The following is a 15,741-nucleotide window of genomic DNA, read 5'->3' on the forward strand; positions in this document are numbered from 1 at the left end:
GTAATCATACCGCGAAACTGTGATATTTTCGCTCAAGGTTATCATACCGTCCCATGCCTAGTCTGCTCTGTGGTACAGAGTCCTGACGACTCCTAACTTGTGTTCCAGTAGGTGAGGAGAAATCACGTTTTTCTTGTTAATTGTTGCTACTTTTTCCACCTATTTTCAACCAGTACAGATGATTTCATTCAGGTTTTAAAGGCTCAAAGGAACAAATCCTGTCAGACAAATTAAGCCTTTTAAAATAGGAACTTTAAGCATTTGCATGCATTATCCTTTTTTTTTTTTGTTGAATCAATAAAACTACCAAAAATAATTCAAAAATAGTATAGAGTCCATTGTTATGGTTTACGTAGCCAGCTGCACATGCTCTCTGGAAACCTGTAGAACTTRATTTGCTTAAGGCGGATGTCCTGTTCAAACAATTAACCACAACTGATGGGAATTTAGCCGTTTTATATAATTTTGATTATTACCCAAAATATTGCAACGTAGTTGTTTTGCCACATAAACAAAAAGTGGCTGGTAACCAGAAATACGTCATCGCAATTTCACGTTTACCACCAAAAAACATGATTCTAGAGGTTTCAGCAAACTTGTCGTGCTATGTCTGAGTCAGGTGTTATTTTTTGTTTCTCAAAGACTTTGATTGCCATCATATAAATTCTAAAATGTGATCTTGTGTGATCGTAAAGTTTCTCAGAATAAACTCTTAAACACCACGTGCAGACAGTTAAGCTTTAAAGAAATAAGTATTTCAGAAAACCCTTCTATTTMGTACAATATGAAACCAGCAGTAAAACCCTACAAATCAGAGAAATTCAACACATTTGATACTCAAAACTCTGCTCAGCAACTCAATAACTCCTTTATTTGTAATGTTCTGTCACCTCCTCTTTCCAGTTTCTGATGCAAAAGAAGCAATCATTTCTTAAATAAAGAAAGCAGAAAACATATTTACAAAATTCAAATAAAACTAATAATCAACAGATTATCTAAAGCACCTCTCTGCATCTGGACAACTGTTCTCTGTTGGAAAAGGAGACACTGCAATTATATCAGAAAATCACCATTTCTGAAAAATAAAACAGAAAAAGAAAAAAAAAAGTATATCATCGTTATTATATATTTACAGAAAGGTCCTGAAATGAGTTTTCACTTAATGTAGAAAAGGCTTTCGGATCACTTCTGCTTTTTATTTTTTTAATCTTTCTTTTCCACTCTATATATATTTTATCAAGTTAAWTTTTTTTTCTGCAGATTTCAAGTTTAAACTGTGATTGGGTCATTAAGAGTCAGGTTTAGAAGAGGTAAAGAGGAAGAGTCAGTCAGTGTAGCTCGCTACTGGGGGGGCGGGAGAGGATGGCTTAGAGGAAGCATTAAGACCACCTCCCAGTAGTGCCGAGTCCACAGTCCACTGTAAGCTCAAAACAGGAAACAGAAAAAGGAAAATAGACAACCTTCGCTTTAAAAACTCCATCTGTCAAATTAAGATTAGTTCATGTATCTTTCATAGCAACACACTTCAGTCATGCTGCACATTCCAGTAAAGGACCTGTGTTTGGATTGAACTGGTGAACGACCCGTCCCTCAATGAATCACAGAACCCACCGCACGGCACACCGCCCCCCTGCTGGTTCTTCCTGCAGGTCCGAGAGGATCATAGGCATAGAGCAATGAGAGAGCAGCCAGTTGGTTTGTGTTTTACTGTGACAAAAAGTCGTAGTGATGTGGGAGATTTCACACCTCGTTAAGAAGCAGTCCTGCTGAATCATTTTCAAGTTTATCTGATGAGGACACTTGCTGTGTAAAGCAGGAGGAGGAGGAGGAGAGTGATGTTTCTTTTTTTGTTTGTTTGTTTTTTGAGTTCACCCCCCCAGAGAAATAAAAAATAAAACAAAAATAAAGATTTATCCTCATTGAGGATTGATTAGAGTCTGCCACTCTGGCTTCATATAACGTTCATGACTCTTCGCAGGTTCCCTGTCTAGACAAAAGGGGAGGTGGCAGATYGGACTCCACCGCCTCTTAGTCCTTGTCGGACTCCTCCTCGGCCTCGCGGAGCCAGGTGAAGAAGGCGGTGACTGACTTCAAGGCCACACCTTTCCCCGTTTGCTCTGCGGGATCTTTGCTGGACTCCCATTTGTAGAAGGCCTCCTCTTTGATTACGTCCTCGTCGTACAGGGCGTCGAAGAACATCCGCAGAAGGTCTGCAGAAACAAAGCACCAAGGTCACCATTGATCCCTTAGCTGACATTTAAAAAGCTGCAATAAACCGGTCCTCTCCCACTGAATTTAAACAAAGGAGTTGAGGAAATGGTAGCTTAACTGATTATCAATCAAACAAAAGGAATATAAAGAAGATTCTGTTTATAATATTCAACATCGAAGCAAATTATGAGCAGAAGACTCACTTGCAGGTTGCTCCATGCGCACCATGAGAGCCTGGAGGGCATAAAGGGCCTGCAGCTCCTTCTCCTCGTCACACAGGTATCTCTGCAGCAGGCTGGCCCTCTGGTTGATCTGCGCCACATCCACCTTGTAAGGGTTGTCGCCTGACACGAGTTTAAAAAAAGAAAAAGAAAATTAGAACACCACCTTTATCAAAAATGTGACCCATCACATCGAAATGAGGGTTMAGTCTAATAGTGATWTRTGGAGAAATAGGCAAATATAGTCTAAAAACACTTCCAAAAATTGTGTTTTGTCAAAATATAACAAATAAATGTCTTATCAATGTTTCATTTGAATGAACTGTATAAAATTTAATCATTAAAAAAATTTTGAAGCACTTTTTTGAGCATTAGCAACAACAAAAAAGCTTGGAAATCTCAATATTTAAATACTATTTGAGATTTCCTTTTCATAAGGAAATGAAAAATTCCTTATAAAAACAACACAAAATTAGGATCCAGACCAAATATTAATGTATTATCATAACCAACAAGACAAATTAGGTCATATCTCTAGAAATGCTTTTGATATCAGAATGATCCAGGTATCAARATGTAGCTTTTAAAGCCAAGAATCTGAAAACGTAATTAGGTCATTTTGACCAAATTTGACTTAATCCTCATTTCAATATGATGGGTCTTAAATGTGTTCAGACCTGGGTAAAAAAAAAAAACACACACACACATTACTGGTTGTGTTTAATAATTAATCACTTTATGCTTGGACAAGTCAACAAATGCTGATGACTGACCCAAATATTTAAAAAAAAGTTATTAAAAACAACAAAGGAAAAAAAAACAAAAAACGGCAGCTCAGATTTCCACATGGTGTATTAGTCATACTTACATATGATGGCAGACTGGCACACTGAGGTCATCAGTGCTCGTACAAACTGGTTGGAAGCAGTCTGCTGCTCATCCAAATTAGCCTGAAACCAAAACACATCRGTTACAAACACAGGCAATACACAGCATTTAAAAAAAATGCAAAAACAGGAAATATCACCATTACTGGGTAAAGAAAACAAGGCAGAAAACAGTGAATATGACCAAAACTGTTATAAATCTGAACCAGGGGAGATCCTGGTCCTCGAGTGCCATTAYCCTGCATGTTTTTGATGTTTCCCTGCTCTTGAGCAAGTCTTCAAGTTTTGCAGAAATCTGTTAATCACTCGAAGCAAAGAAGCAGGGAAACATCTGAAACATGCAGGACAGGGGCCCATCGAGGACCAGGACCGGACACCGCTGATCAAAACAATCAGAAAATTGTCAAGTTGCCACAAACCTCGGTCCAGTCTCTGATGCGCTGGTTGTTGGCTTTGTCCTCCAGCAGTCTGTCCAGCTCTTTGCTGAGCTCCTCTCCGCTCAGGACCTTTTTCTTGCCGGTGTCTTTCGACTCCATCTCCTCTGTGGTGAACTCGACTTTCTAAAAAAAAAAAAAAAGCACACAGAAGCCTTGAAGGGTACATTAAGCAACTTGTTGCAGCTTGTTTTCATTTCACAGTCAAGAGGTTTTATTTGTTTAGAGACAGAAAAAAAGCTGRAAAACAGAATTCCTTTTCAAATGGATACAAAAAACGGCCTCAGCGTCTCTTAAGTTACCTGATCAGTGACAAATTTGTTCACRTCTTCATCTTCTGGCAAGAAATCGTTCCAATTTAGCCCAGCTTCTCTCCACAACGTCCCAGCCTTCTTTTGAGTCTGACAGAGGACATAAACTTGATTTAGTGCTGAATGGTGAAAACGTACAACATAATAAATGACTCAACTTTGTTCTCTGTGTTTTTTTTAGAGTTGTGTTCTTACCATTCCTTTGCAGAGCAGCTTGAGGATCTGTGCCAGCAGCACGCCGGCCTTCCCCAGAGGCACGAGAGGCTTCGAGATCTCCCTGAAGACACAATCACACCGTGTTAAACTCTCCTTCTTTAAACTTGCACATCAGAAGAATGTTCAGCTGTTTAACGCAACGTTTGTTGCATCATTACAACATTTTTCCTACTCAAGGAAAAAAAACAGTTTTTATTTTAAAAAGTTGCTTCTTTATAACAGTTTATAGTTTCTGTTTAAAGTTCAGATCTATAAAAGAGCTCCTGCTGAAGATAAATGACCTTGTTTAATATTTGGTTTACWATCTTTTATTCCAGCAGGAAACTTTCCTGTAACGCTCAATCCTTAACTTCAGTTATCAGCTGAGCACATATTTATTATGCTATATATTTATTTATAATGATCATGACTGTCAAAGCAATATTACATGTGTAACGACATTTGTTTTGTTAAGTTTTAAACAAGAGGCTTGARGGTTGTTACGAATACAACCTTAAAAGATTTAAATCTTGGCACAAGTTTTGTTATTTAAAATTATATAAAAAGATAATTAAATTTATTGCAATAACTTGTAACATTAAAAATACTTGAATTATCTCAGGTTTAGAGTCAGTAGAAATTACTAAAAAGGAATTCAACTAAAAAAAGGAATTTTTTTGCATGATTTTGACCAATTAAAATGCAAAAAATGAAAATCATTTCATCACAGAATGAWATTAAAATAAACCATGAGGTCATATAAACTGTTCAAATTTCATATACAGCTGAAGCAGAACATGTTAGTCAGAAATAATTTGAGTCCAAGACTAAAGGACTGAATAAAACATTAAACCKGATTCAGATTTATTATTATATTTAGATTAAAACAGCAAAAAAATTATAATAAATAAAAAGTTAATTTTTAGTTTAATTTTATAGGTTTCTAATTAAAGCCATCTATGAGTGTCAGATTATGCCTACAAATCCAAGAACCGCCAACATTTAGATGAACTTGATTACAAGTTTTACTCACCTGAAGAGCTGTCCCATAGGGATGCCTCCTTCATGGAGAATGGGGGTCAGCAGCTCAGCCAGGTAGAGCCAGATGTGAGGTATATCTATGGCCATGTCCTCTGCTGACTCCAGGATCTCTTGTAGCCTGCAACAAAACACAGAAACAACTCAGATTTGTTAAATATTATTATTTTTAAAGCAAGTCTTTTCTGTATCACTCACCCTTTGTAGTACTGCTGTATGGGTAACGTCCCCGCCTTTATAAGCTGGTGCAGCAAAAGGCCCATGTGCTCCCTCGCGATAGTGCTGCGTTCGAGTGTCGACTCGACACCGGTGCGCACAAATATATAAAGTAGTGAGGCACTATTGAGCTCTGCCACACACTGCAAGGCCTCCTACAGTGCCAAACAGTAAATAAGATCTGTTAGCACCCAGACGTTTGATTAAAAACTAATTTACATGCACTTCACAATTCTCCACATGTACCTTCACATCATTGATGTGCAGGAATTCTTCAATGATGGCGGTCGACTTCTTCTCAACCTCCTCCTCAGTCATGGCTGGTTTAGGAAGACCAGGAGGAGTGGGAACACTTTCACGCTTAACTATAAGACAAGTTGAAAATAAAAGCTTCGTSTCACTGGTTTGTGCAGCTCATACTCATTCTAAACAAGGAAGATTTAGGTTTTCTACCTGGGACGTCTTTGCTTGGACCGGTGTCCTGGCTTCCTCTGTCTCGACTTCCTTGTTCCCTGTTTCCTCGGTCTCTACTTCCTTGTTCCCTGTTTCCTCGGTCTCGACTTCCTTGTTCTCTGTTTCCTCGGTCTCGACTTCCTTGTTCTCTGTTTCCTCGGTCTCGACTCCCTCGGTCTCTGCTGCCCCTGTCTCGACTCCCTCGGTCTCTGCTGCCTCGGTCTCGACTGTCGGTCATGCTGGCGACGCGGCGCACGGACTCGTTGGCGGCTCGGCCCTCGCCGCCACGCTCCTGCGACTCCCTGCTGAAGCTCCTCTTGGTGATTTGGTTCCCGTCGCGTCTGTCGCTGCGAGTGAATCGGTCAAAGCGATCTCGGTCGTGGTCGCTGCGGTCTCGGTCAGCTCCCCGCTCGCGACTGGAGCTCGACCTGAAGTTTACGGGAGACAAACGGGCCACATGCTCTATTTCTACAGAAGTTTTTCAAAATGTCTTTCAAGCGGTGATTTAAAAGCGTAAAAACTCTCGAGGCAGTTCGAGAGGCTGCTGAAAAGGAAATGGCGGTAAAGCAGAAGGATGGGGAATTTTAGASAGAAGTGTTCTGAATACCTCTGAGGAACTCTGCGATCAGTGTCRGCTGATGACGACATGGATCCCTGCTGCAGGGCCGAGAAGCGGTTGAGGGTGCTGGTGGCTGGACGCCCAGAGTCTAAAAAGAGGGAAACATATGGATTAAGACCCAAATCACACAAAAAAAATTCATATAGTCTTTTAGAGACAGCTATTTTACCTTGATCTACACTTGCTTGTTTAGCCCCAGTTCCTCCACTGCTGCCTTTCCCCCAGCTCCCCCACATGCCTTTTCCACCAGGAGCCAGCAGCTGATTACTGAAGTCGACAGCACCGGGCTTCAGGAAGATAAAATCAAATTAAAAATTCACTCCTGAACCCTTTATTACAGCTCAGGAATGTGTGTGCAGAGGCCTCTGGTTCTACCTTTGTGATCTTGCTAATGCGGGTGGTGTCGATGGGTCGATTCTTGGAAATGGGCACCGTGTTCCAGCCCTCGTCCTGGGGCTGGCTGACCCGGCTTCCTCCTGGTGTGTGGGGGCCTCGGCCTCCCACGTTACCTCCCATCCTGCCTCCTCCACCACCACCTCCTCCTCCTCCACCACCACCACCGTCTTTCTTTGACAGGAGCTGTTGCTGGACTTTGATCTGTTCCCTGTGCTCCTCCAGTTCTGCCTCTTTGTGGATCTGGTCGATCGTTTTAGGGCCCTGATCTCCTCTTCGAGGCACCCAGTTGCTCTGAGGGTCAAAGATGGATGACAGTTGAAATATGCTCAAAGCAGGCATTTAGTGTTGAGTTTAGATTTGAAGGCCAAGCCCGACCCAAAATTTGAGCCGGGTTGGGCCAAAAGTACAAGTCTGATGGTGGAGTTGGGCTTCTGTGGTGCATTTTCAATAAGCCTACCACAATAAATTTTAAGATTTTTTTTTATACAACTGAAATATTGCATTGTGGAGAATAAATCATAATTTCAGCTCAGCATATAAACAGTAATTTTCACACAATGGAGTCAGAGGAGGAAAATAAATACATCTTTTGTTAAATATGGAGTGGAGATGAAACCCTAATTAGAGTTAATTAGTCGGGTTGGATCAGGCTTGGACACAATGTCTATGACATCAAAAAAAATTTCATAATACAAATGCATCTTTGGAAAAATAACCCTGAGAACATATTACAAAGTAATTTTCATGCTGCTGAGATGAACAGTTGTTGAGCTATTTGCATGTGAAGTAACAGGAAGTGATGTCAAAGGGGAATGTCTGCATGAAAACAGAGCTAGCTAAAATGCTCAACAGCCCAGACTGTGGAGAGGAATCTGATGTTTTGGATTATTTTAAGTCACTTTCAGACAGAAACAAACAAACAAAAAAAGTCAGTTCTGTCACTTCCTGTTTCCCTTTTGCCAAGCCAAGTTCAAAGGAAAATAGGTCAGTTATGTGTACAAATGGGTAAAATAATGTGTTATGCCAAGTTTCTTAAATAGATCTGAAGGATAAGCATGTCAAAGGCACTTTAAGGCCTGATCTAAACTCTAATTTAGTGTTACACAGAGCTTTTTCTGCTGTATAAATCATTAATCCTAATAAAACTCAGCACTAAAATAGGCAGACATCATTAGTACCTTTACTGAAGCATCCTGGATGAATTGTTAATTACCTTTCTGAGGTCCAGAACATCTTGCAGCATGAAGCGGATTCTGGACGACGTCTTTCTCTCCTTGATGATTTTGTCCATCTGGTTGAAATACTGATCCATACGAGGCTGTAAAAAAAAGACACAATAGTGGATTTCATGTAAAATGGTTAAATGGGAACCAGTGTATAAATAACTTAACGATCTCAAATGTCTTCTCAGTTCCTCAAACCCATCATTAATCATCAGTGGCCCAGACACGTGGCACAAAGACAAAGTCATCACTGAAGACATTTGATGTTATTTTACTGTTATGTTATATAACACATTAATTATTCCACACTTGGTTTATTGTGTTGAGGTGTATGGTAAAGCATGTAAGACCAGGGCTCTAGAGTGCGACCAATTTAGTCGCAAATGTGACCTGATTTCCTAATAGTACGACAAAAAAAAATTTCCGGTTGCACTGGTGCGACCAATCATTGGAGGGGGTGTGGTCACCCACTGAAACAAAAAATGTTCATGTCCCATACAAGGTTCTAGTAGTTTTGGATGTTTCATTATAGTTTAGTTTTATTTCGTTTTGACTTTTCTTTTAAACTCAGTTTTTATTAGTTTTTAGAGTGGATTTGCTAGTTTTTATTGTTTGTTTACTGCTTAGTTTTAGTTTARTTTTTATTAGTTCTAGTATTAGTTTTCTTATAGTCAATGCATCCTCCCGTTTATGGTGTTTCTGAGTTAACTAACCAGCATCCAAGGGTGTAGGAATGAGTTTACTATTGGGGGGGGGCGACGACACATATTATTGGAAACCTGACAGATTTGTACATAGTCTGAGCAGAAATATGTCATACATTAACTACACTGCAAAGCATTCACAAAATGCTATTGGATCTTTTCTTGGAAAAATGGTGATGTGGGTAAACTACCCAACAAAATATCTCAAGTCTAATAGGATTGYACAGCATAACRAATATACTGTCATCRCAATGTCAGAGTGTGCAACATTCATACYGCAAAGGACTTCTTRATGCACAATTGTTGACTAATGTACTTGAAGAGGTCTGAAGTTGTATTTTTTTATGCTAATGCATTATTTAGCCAGTAGGACAGGGTCTCATGGCAGCAAAAGCTCACACCTGACACAAAGGACTTTGCCAAAAATACTAAAAGCCACATAAAATAAAAAGTACAGATTAGAAAGAGAGGAAAGACAAAGGAGACATAGATCACATCTGATATCATCATTGCACTATTTACAAATATTATTGCCATCAGAAGATTTTTCAATATAAAATATCTGTTCTGTGTTCCTCTTTTCTTTTCCAGGGCCTTGAAATCATTTTTTCAAATTCACAAACTTTCAAGGACCCGTGGGAAACCTGGAAAGAACGGTGCACCTCAATCCAAGGAGTGAGATTGAGAAATAATCTGGAAAATGATGTTAAAAGTGCCAAATCAAAGTACATGTTCAAGAGAATGATGAAGGTTGGATTGCTGAAAAATTATGAAACAGTGTATGTAATGTGTAACCATATAATTTGTTGTTCTAGAAAGATTTGATGTTCTTATTTTTTGTTAACTAAAGATTATTATTGTTTGAATTTATACTTGAGGAAAAAAGGGGAAGATGTAATAAGATTTTTTTTTCTTCTCTCTGCTTCCTTTCATTTCATTGTATTTTCTTTTATTTTTATTGTACATAATTTTTTAATTTTTTTAATGAATAAAGTTAAACTTCCATCTGTTTTTGTCCATCGTTCGCTCACCTTCGCCTTCTCAAAGTCCAGGTCCTTGCCGATAGTGGAGAGAAGTCTGCAGAGACACTCGAGGGATTCCTCGTCGTGGTTCTTCAGTAGTTTCACCACGCAGTCGTGCATGATGGGCTCGGTCAGCATTTTCAGCTTAAAGAGTTCACCAATAAACTTTATGTTCCCCAGCGACCGCCTTCGAGCTTTGTCTCTGGTTTCTTCAAACTCCACCCTCAATCGCTCACGCTCCTCATCCTGAGGAAAACACACAATGAGGGTTTTGTGCTCATCGTTGGTATTGGCAAATATTCCGTTTTGTTTAAAAGATTTTAAAAATGAATGAATGAATTAATAAATAAATAAAATTCTTACTTTAGCAGCCTCCAACTCTTTCTGCTTTTTCTCAAAGAACGCATCATCATCCTGGTCCTTCTCAAACTCTTTCTGGCATCGGTTGAGCAACAGCTTGCGGAAGTTCACAAAGTTTCCGGACTCTGAGGTGGGTACTTTTAACTGAAAGATGGACCACATAAACAAGTTTGAATTAATCCTGGTTGAATTCAACAATGTTCATACAGCTGACATTAAAACTGGCAGATAAGATGAAATGCTGCTCCTTCAGTTCCTCAATACCATCACAAGCATTCAGTGGCCCAGACACGTGGCACAAAGCTGGAGTCATCACCAGAGCAGAGGCAAGGAGAAGCAGAGGGGGACTTACGGTCATAAGGCAGCGGCACATGTTGGCGTAGGCCACAGAGAAGTTGGGCTCTGAGATGGCCTTCTCAAAGATGAGGTCAATAACTCCCTTCAGCCTTTCTTCTGTGTCGATCTTCAGGTCCGTCACCTGCTTCATCAGCTCCTGGAACTTCTGCGGGGTCAGCTTGTTCAGGATGCTGCGCAGCCGCTTGAACAGCTCTTGGGTTTTGGCCTGTTCGGGGTCATCTTCGTCAACTTCCTCTCCTGCGCGGCTACGCGAGGACTTCTTCGTCGAGGGCTTCCAGGCTTTCTCAGCCTTGTTAAGCTGCACGTCATCATTGAGCGACATGCTGTTGATGATTCTTATTGGCACTTTTTTCTGGCCTTGCTGGGAGCGCCGTGGCCCGGGGGGCTTAAAGGAAGAAACAAAATTAATATAAAGCAAAGTTAGTGGAAAGAAACCTTTGTGTTTTGAACATTTAATTATGAATTTTTACATGACGACATGGAAACATAAGAGCTCTAACTGTTTTAGAAAAATGTAAATAAGCGCACCGGGCCTCGTGGTCCTCCGACTGATCTGCTCCCAAGATTTCCCAAATATGAGGGAGTAAAATCAGGACCGACATTCATCTGTCGAGATGGGTCAGCAGGTCGGAGTGGAGTCTTGTTTACCTGAATTTAAAAAACAGCAAAAGTTTACACTAAATTTATTTCCAGCACAAGAAATCTACATAAAGCAGCAACAACTAAATGATCAACTTCAAGTAAATGAGTCTGAAATATGGTTATCACCCACCTTGTCCAAGACCACGTCGCTGATGATGGGCAGTCCCTCAGGTTTGTGCATGCTGGCACTGCTGAACTGGAAGCGCAGGAGAAACTCTCTGTCGTACCGCTTCTTCTCCTCTGGGTCTATCGGCTTCCATTGTTCTGCAACAAATAAATGATGACGACAAACTTTTACAAGTGTCTTTATACTTTTCATTGGCTACAACTAAAGCTGAGTTACCAAGTCTTTTTCTTTATAATAATCAATAAACCACATGCTCCTCAAATCCTTAAAGGTGAAAATCTTTGAAACTTTGATGAAGATGTAGGAAACAACGTGAACTAGTAAAACAACAGTCCTATAATCAGACCTGCACAATCTAACTTAACGATGTCAAAACCTTCATATGAGCGGTGTTAGTACTGAAACAGACTGCGGAAGTGAGACTAGTTCTGGAACTATGATGATGCATTAATATCTGTAAACTTTTGAGTGAACTTTATTGAACTGCAATGGTATCCAACACTAGTTTACAGTCTCAAAAACACAGCTTACCTTCTTTGTATTGGTATTTCTGCTCAGTTGGCTCGAGTGGGTTCGTGGGTTTGTCTGGTTCTGCGTTCTGCTTGTCCTCTTTTTCCTCCCAAGTCTCATCGACGGGCTCGGCTGCAGGTTCAGCAGGAGGTTCGGCTGGAGCTGGAGGGCTGGTCTGAATGGGTGTGGGTTCAGGAACCGGCTGCTCCTGCTGACAGGATTAAAATGTCCAAATTAGCTTAATGGTTTGAAAAATGTAAGAGATGATAAAGAACAAACTGCTCTATAACAATTCGGTGTTACTGCAGTTGTTGGTGTGGATGAAAATGAAACTTACATCCTTAAAKGCATCCAGAATGTCCCCGATGTCTCCCTTCTTGTTGAGCTCTTTCATGGTTTTCTTTTTCTTTGGCACGGACAGAGCTGCAGAAAAAAAAAAATCAGTTTTCTACATGGGTGCTACATTTAGTGTTGCAAGACGTAACTCAATTCCTGTAACATAAAAATGTGTTTGCACGTTGCGAAGTTCTGAATCAAAAACATAGCAATGTTCAGATTTCAAAAATAAACTGGACTTAATTTATGTCAGTATGACAACATTCATCCCATCTTTAGTTCCACTATGTGATCTGAAGTCCAGTCAGTAAAGATGATGTAATCATCATCATTCACRTTACATGTAAAATGTTTTACACTGGTCCAGGTTGCCACCTTTATTTTTCAGGCCTGCATGTAAAACACGTGTTTGAGAGCGTGCACTTATGTTTAAGCAGATTTCTTCTGGTGTAAAATAATTAATACTCTACCTTGCATAATAGGAGATTCCTCTGGGCAGCTGACAGAGGCATGAAGAGGATCTTTTTTCTTGATCTGCGACTCTTCCTCCCGTGTCTCCCCCTCTTCCTCCTGTGCTGGTGACGTTGGTGCTGCCACAGGTGTGGACTCCTGAGATTGAGAAGGGTCGGGTTTGTCGTGGGGTGTAGTGTCAGAAACTGGTAGGTCCTCAGACGGCTCTTCGGTCTCCTGAGGAAGGCCGTTCGAAAGGGGAGACTCTGCCGTCTCGGCCGATGCGGGTTCTGGTTCGGGGTCGGAGCTCGGCTCGACGTCCTGGCTCTGCGGCGCAGCGGGTTCCGTTACAGACGGGGCGGGCTGGGAGACTTCGCTCGTTGCTTTTGCAGCCGTTTCCTCTTCTGCCAGCTTTACCGGGGCAGCTGTTGCTGCAGCCTCAGCTGCAGGCTCTAACGTGGGTGTCTGCTCCTCTTTTTTCAATTTAACATCTTCCATCTTCACTTCCTCCTTTTTGGGAGCTACTTCAGCTGGAGGAGCAGCCTGTGGCTCCTCCGCTTTCACAGGAGTCTCTGGTGCTGCCGCTAACGACACTGAGGGTCCGACAGGCGCATCGACTGTGTCACTAACATTAGCACTGATGACCTCTGCATCACTGATGACACCTGCTGCTTCTGGAGGAGGGGGAGATGGAGGCTGCTGGTCCTTTAATAGTGGGGGCAGTGCCTCAGGAGAAGCTGTGGTAGCCACAATCTGTGCCGCTAACTCAACAGGCGGCGTCACTTGGCTTTCTACTTCCTGTTTGACCTCCACTACAGGCTCCGTGTCTACTGTAGCTGGAGGTGGAGGAGTTTCAGCACTGGAGGGAGGCTCCTTATGTTCATCTGGTCAGCGTGAAACAAGAAAATATCTCAATTTTAAAAAAAAAATGTGCAGATGTATTTTTCAGCTACTCAAAATGAAGGCTGTCTCACCTCTTGCCACGGCAACAACCGGCTGTACAACTTCACCATTGGTTTGGGCGACACTCAGATCTGTTATGGAGGCCTAAGATCAGAAAACCAAAGTTTTAACACCTGAAGTGGCACCAGCTCAACCACAGCCACTATTTGATATTAAACTTGGTAAAAAGGCCCTTAGATTTTCCGCTCCTGCCGCTTGGAATAACACACAGAAGGATTTGAAGTTAACATCTCTCGTTACCTTGGGACAATTCAAATCAATTTAAAAGGACAGAGACACCAGATCACTTAGATGCCCTCAAGTTTAGTTTTGTGATGTCTGTTAGTTTTGTGTTTTGAAATTTGGATTTGTTGTTTGTTTTTTTGCTGCTGTCTTGGCCAGGTCACTCTTGGAAAAGAGGTTTTAAATCTCGAGTTAATTTCCTGTTAAATAAAGGATACTACTAAGGCCTGCGTCACACTACAAGAAAATCATGCCTATTTTTCCCTTCCGACAATCTTAAGGAAGTCCAGATTATTGTGATGGCTCTAAAGAGAATCACAGCAGATATTCCTGTCGTGGGCGGTGAGTTAAGAGTGATCTAGTCAGCTCAGAAGGACGTCGGGACCGCTCCAACCTCAAATCAGGGATATTCAACATGTTTGATTTTTTGGCCCGATATCACAGCGTGTGTAGGGCTGCACCGATTAGTTGAAATAATCAATGACGTCGATTATGTAAATTTGTCGACGCAGATTTTTTATTATCGATTCGCTGTATTACATAACCACCACGTAAATGTTCATGCAATTCCATTTCGGTACCTAAACGCATCATTGCGACCGTATTGGCTGAAGAGTGGTGAGTTTTCCATGCTTGTCCAGAATGCAATCAAATAAAAATTAGTCGTAAAACAGAACAAAGCTCAAACCTTAACTTTTAAGAAGTGTAGTCACGTTATGCTGCTTGCATTCAATAATAAAGTTAGAATTTTCTAAAAAAAATTAATAATTGGTTAAGAAATTAAAAGTATTCCCTAAAGTTTAGTCTTACCTGTGGTGGAGTTGGTGTAGTGGAGGATCTTCCACCTGACATGATCTCCTTTGTGATATCACGCCCACCTTGGTTGGGGTCTCGTATTATTATCTGTCCAAAGAAAAGAAGTTTAGAGCTTCTACAGACAATGCACAGTATATTTCTATACATAACAATCCTATCACTTCTGACCTTTAGTTGACACCCAGCGTTATAAAGCCATTGTTATTTTGAGGTAAAAAGGAAAGTTCCACAATGAACCAACACCACACTTCTTTATTCAGCCATGTTTCACAAGAGGTGCGCTGCCCCCTTTTGTTGAAAACACACTACCTGTTTGCGTTCCCTCTTTAGCTGGCCTTGTGGCTGTGCTGGCAGTTGCTGAGGAGGCGGGGCTTGTTGCTGGTGCTGGGCCGGGTTGATCATGACCGGTGCAGCCTGGACTGATTGGGTGTACTGTGGTTGAGCTGGGTAATATGCTCCTGCTGCTCAGGGGGGAACGAAAGGAGGGGGGAAAAATACAAAAAAATAAAAAGGTTAACACTTTGCACAAAATGTTTATTCTTATGGGACTGGATGTCAACAACGGCATAGAAGAGGTCTGATAAAACTAACTAACCCTGATATTTAATGAACAGTTTCTTTGATGAACACAGATACATAGATGTCTATAAACAGTACATACTATATTTTACAGAACCACTCCAGTTTAACACGAGCACCATCCATTATTTGATGTGARTTGCACATTTTAGACCAACCAGGTGCAAAATTATCTAAATGTTACAGTGAGAAAGAAAGAACAAATGTAGGACATGAGTAGAGACGGGAAGTGCCACAAGATTATTGCTGCTGACRCTAGCTGACCACAAGCACACACACGCTACTCACCGGGGTAGCGCTGGGAGGCGAGAGGAGCACCGTGGAGAGAGAGACGACCGTTCTCTCGCCCACCCCCTCTCCCCCCGCCACCCCGCCTCTCCCTCGCAGCAAGAGAGGGATCTGAACGCAGCAAGGGAGGAGGAGGAGGAGAGGGAGTGAGGGAACGGGAG

The 15,741-nt window shown here is 41.3% G+C and overlaps 1 protein-coding gene across 2 annotated transcripts in view; it reads right to left on the reverse strand.

Moving 5' to 3' along the window:
- Positions 1–848: 848 nt before the first annotated feature.
- Positions 849–15,741, reverse strand: part of eif4g1a (eukaryotic translation initiation factor 4 gamma, 1a) — a 28,637-nt gene continuing 13,744 nt past the window's right edge. For both annotated transcript variants that reach the window (XM_014031217.1, XM_014031211.1), the window contains 25 exons: positions 15,023–15,174; positions 14,708–14,800; positions 13,687–13,759; positions 12,733–13,596; positions 12,264–12,349; positions 11,948–12,137; positions 11,420–11,553; positions 11,176–11,295; positions 10,643–11,032; positions 10,294–10,434; positions 9,940–10,176; positions 8,195–8,299; positions 6,961–7,272; positions 6,755–6,872; positions 6,574–6,673; positions 5,967–6,394; positions 5,760–5,878; positions 5,496–5,668; positions 5,293–5,418; positions 4,260–4,341; positions 4,056–4,154; positions 3,739–3,879; positions 3,301–3,382; positions 2,415–2,555; positions 849–2,210 (listed from right to left, as the gene is read on the reverse strand). In XM_014031217.1, the coding sequence (XP_013886671.1) occupies positions 2,029–2,210; positions 2,415–2,555; positions 3,301–3,382; positions 3,739–3,879; positions 4,056–4,154; positions 4,260–4,341; positions 5,293–5,418; positions 5,496–5,668; positions 5,760–5,878; positions 5,967–6,394; positions 6,574–6,673; positions 6,755–6,872; positions 6,961–7,272; positions 8,195–8,299; positions 9,940–10,176; positions 10,294–10,434; positions 10,643–11,032; positions 11,176–11,295; positions 11,420–11,553; positions 11,948–12,137; positions 12,264–12,349; positions 12,733–13,596; positions 13,687–13,759; positions 14,708–14,800; positions 15,023–15,174 (4,688 nt within the window). In that variant the 3' untranslated portion in view covers positions 849–2,028. The remainder of the gene's footprint in view (positions 2,211–2,414; positions 2,556–3,300; positions 3,383–3,738; positions 3,880–4,055; positions 4,155–4,259; positions 4,342–5,292; positions 5,419–5,495; positions 5,669–5,759; positions 5,879–5,966; positions 6,395–6,573; positions 6,674–6,754; positions 6,873–6,960; positions 7,273–8,194; positions 8,300–9,939; positions 10,177–10,293; positions 10,435–10,642; positions 11,033–11,175; positions 11,296–11,419; positions 11,554–11,947; positions 12,138–12,263; positions 12,350–12,732; positions 13,597–13,686; positions 13,760–14,707; positions 14,801–15,022; positions 15,175–15,741) is intronic.

This window comes from Austrofundulus limnaeus, unplaced genomic scaffold (assembly GCF_001266775.1).
Source record: "Austrofundulus limnaeus strain Quisiro unplaced genomic scaffold, Austrofundulus_limnaeus-1.0 Scaffold6, whole genome shotgun sequence".
Taxonomy (NCBI): Eukaryota; Metazoa; Chordata; class Actinopteri; order Cyprinodontiformes; family Rivulidae; genus Austrofundulus; species Austrofundulus limnaeus.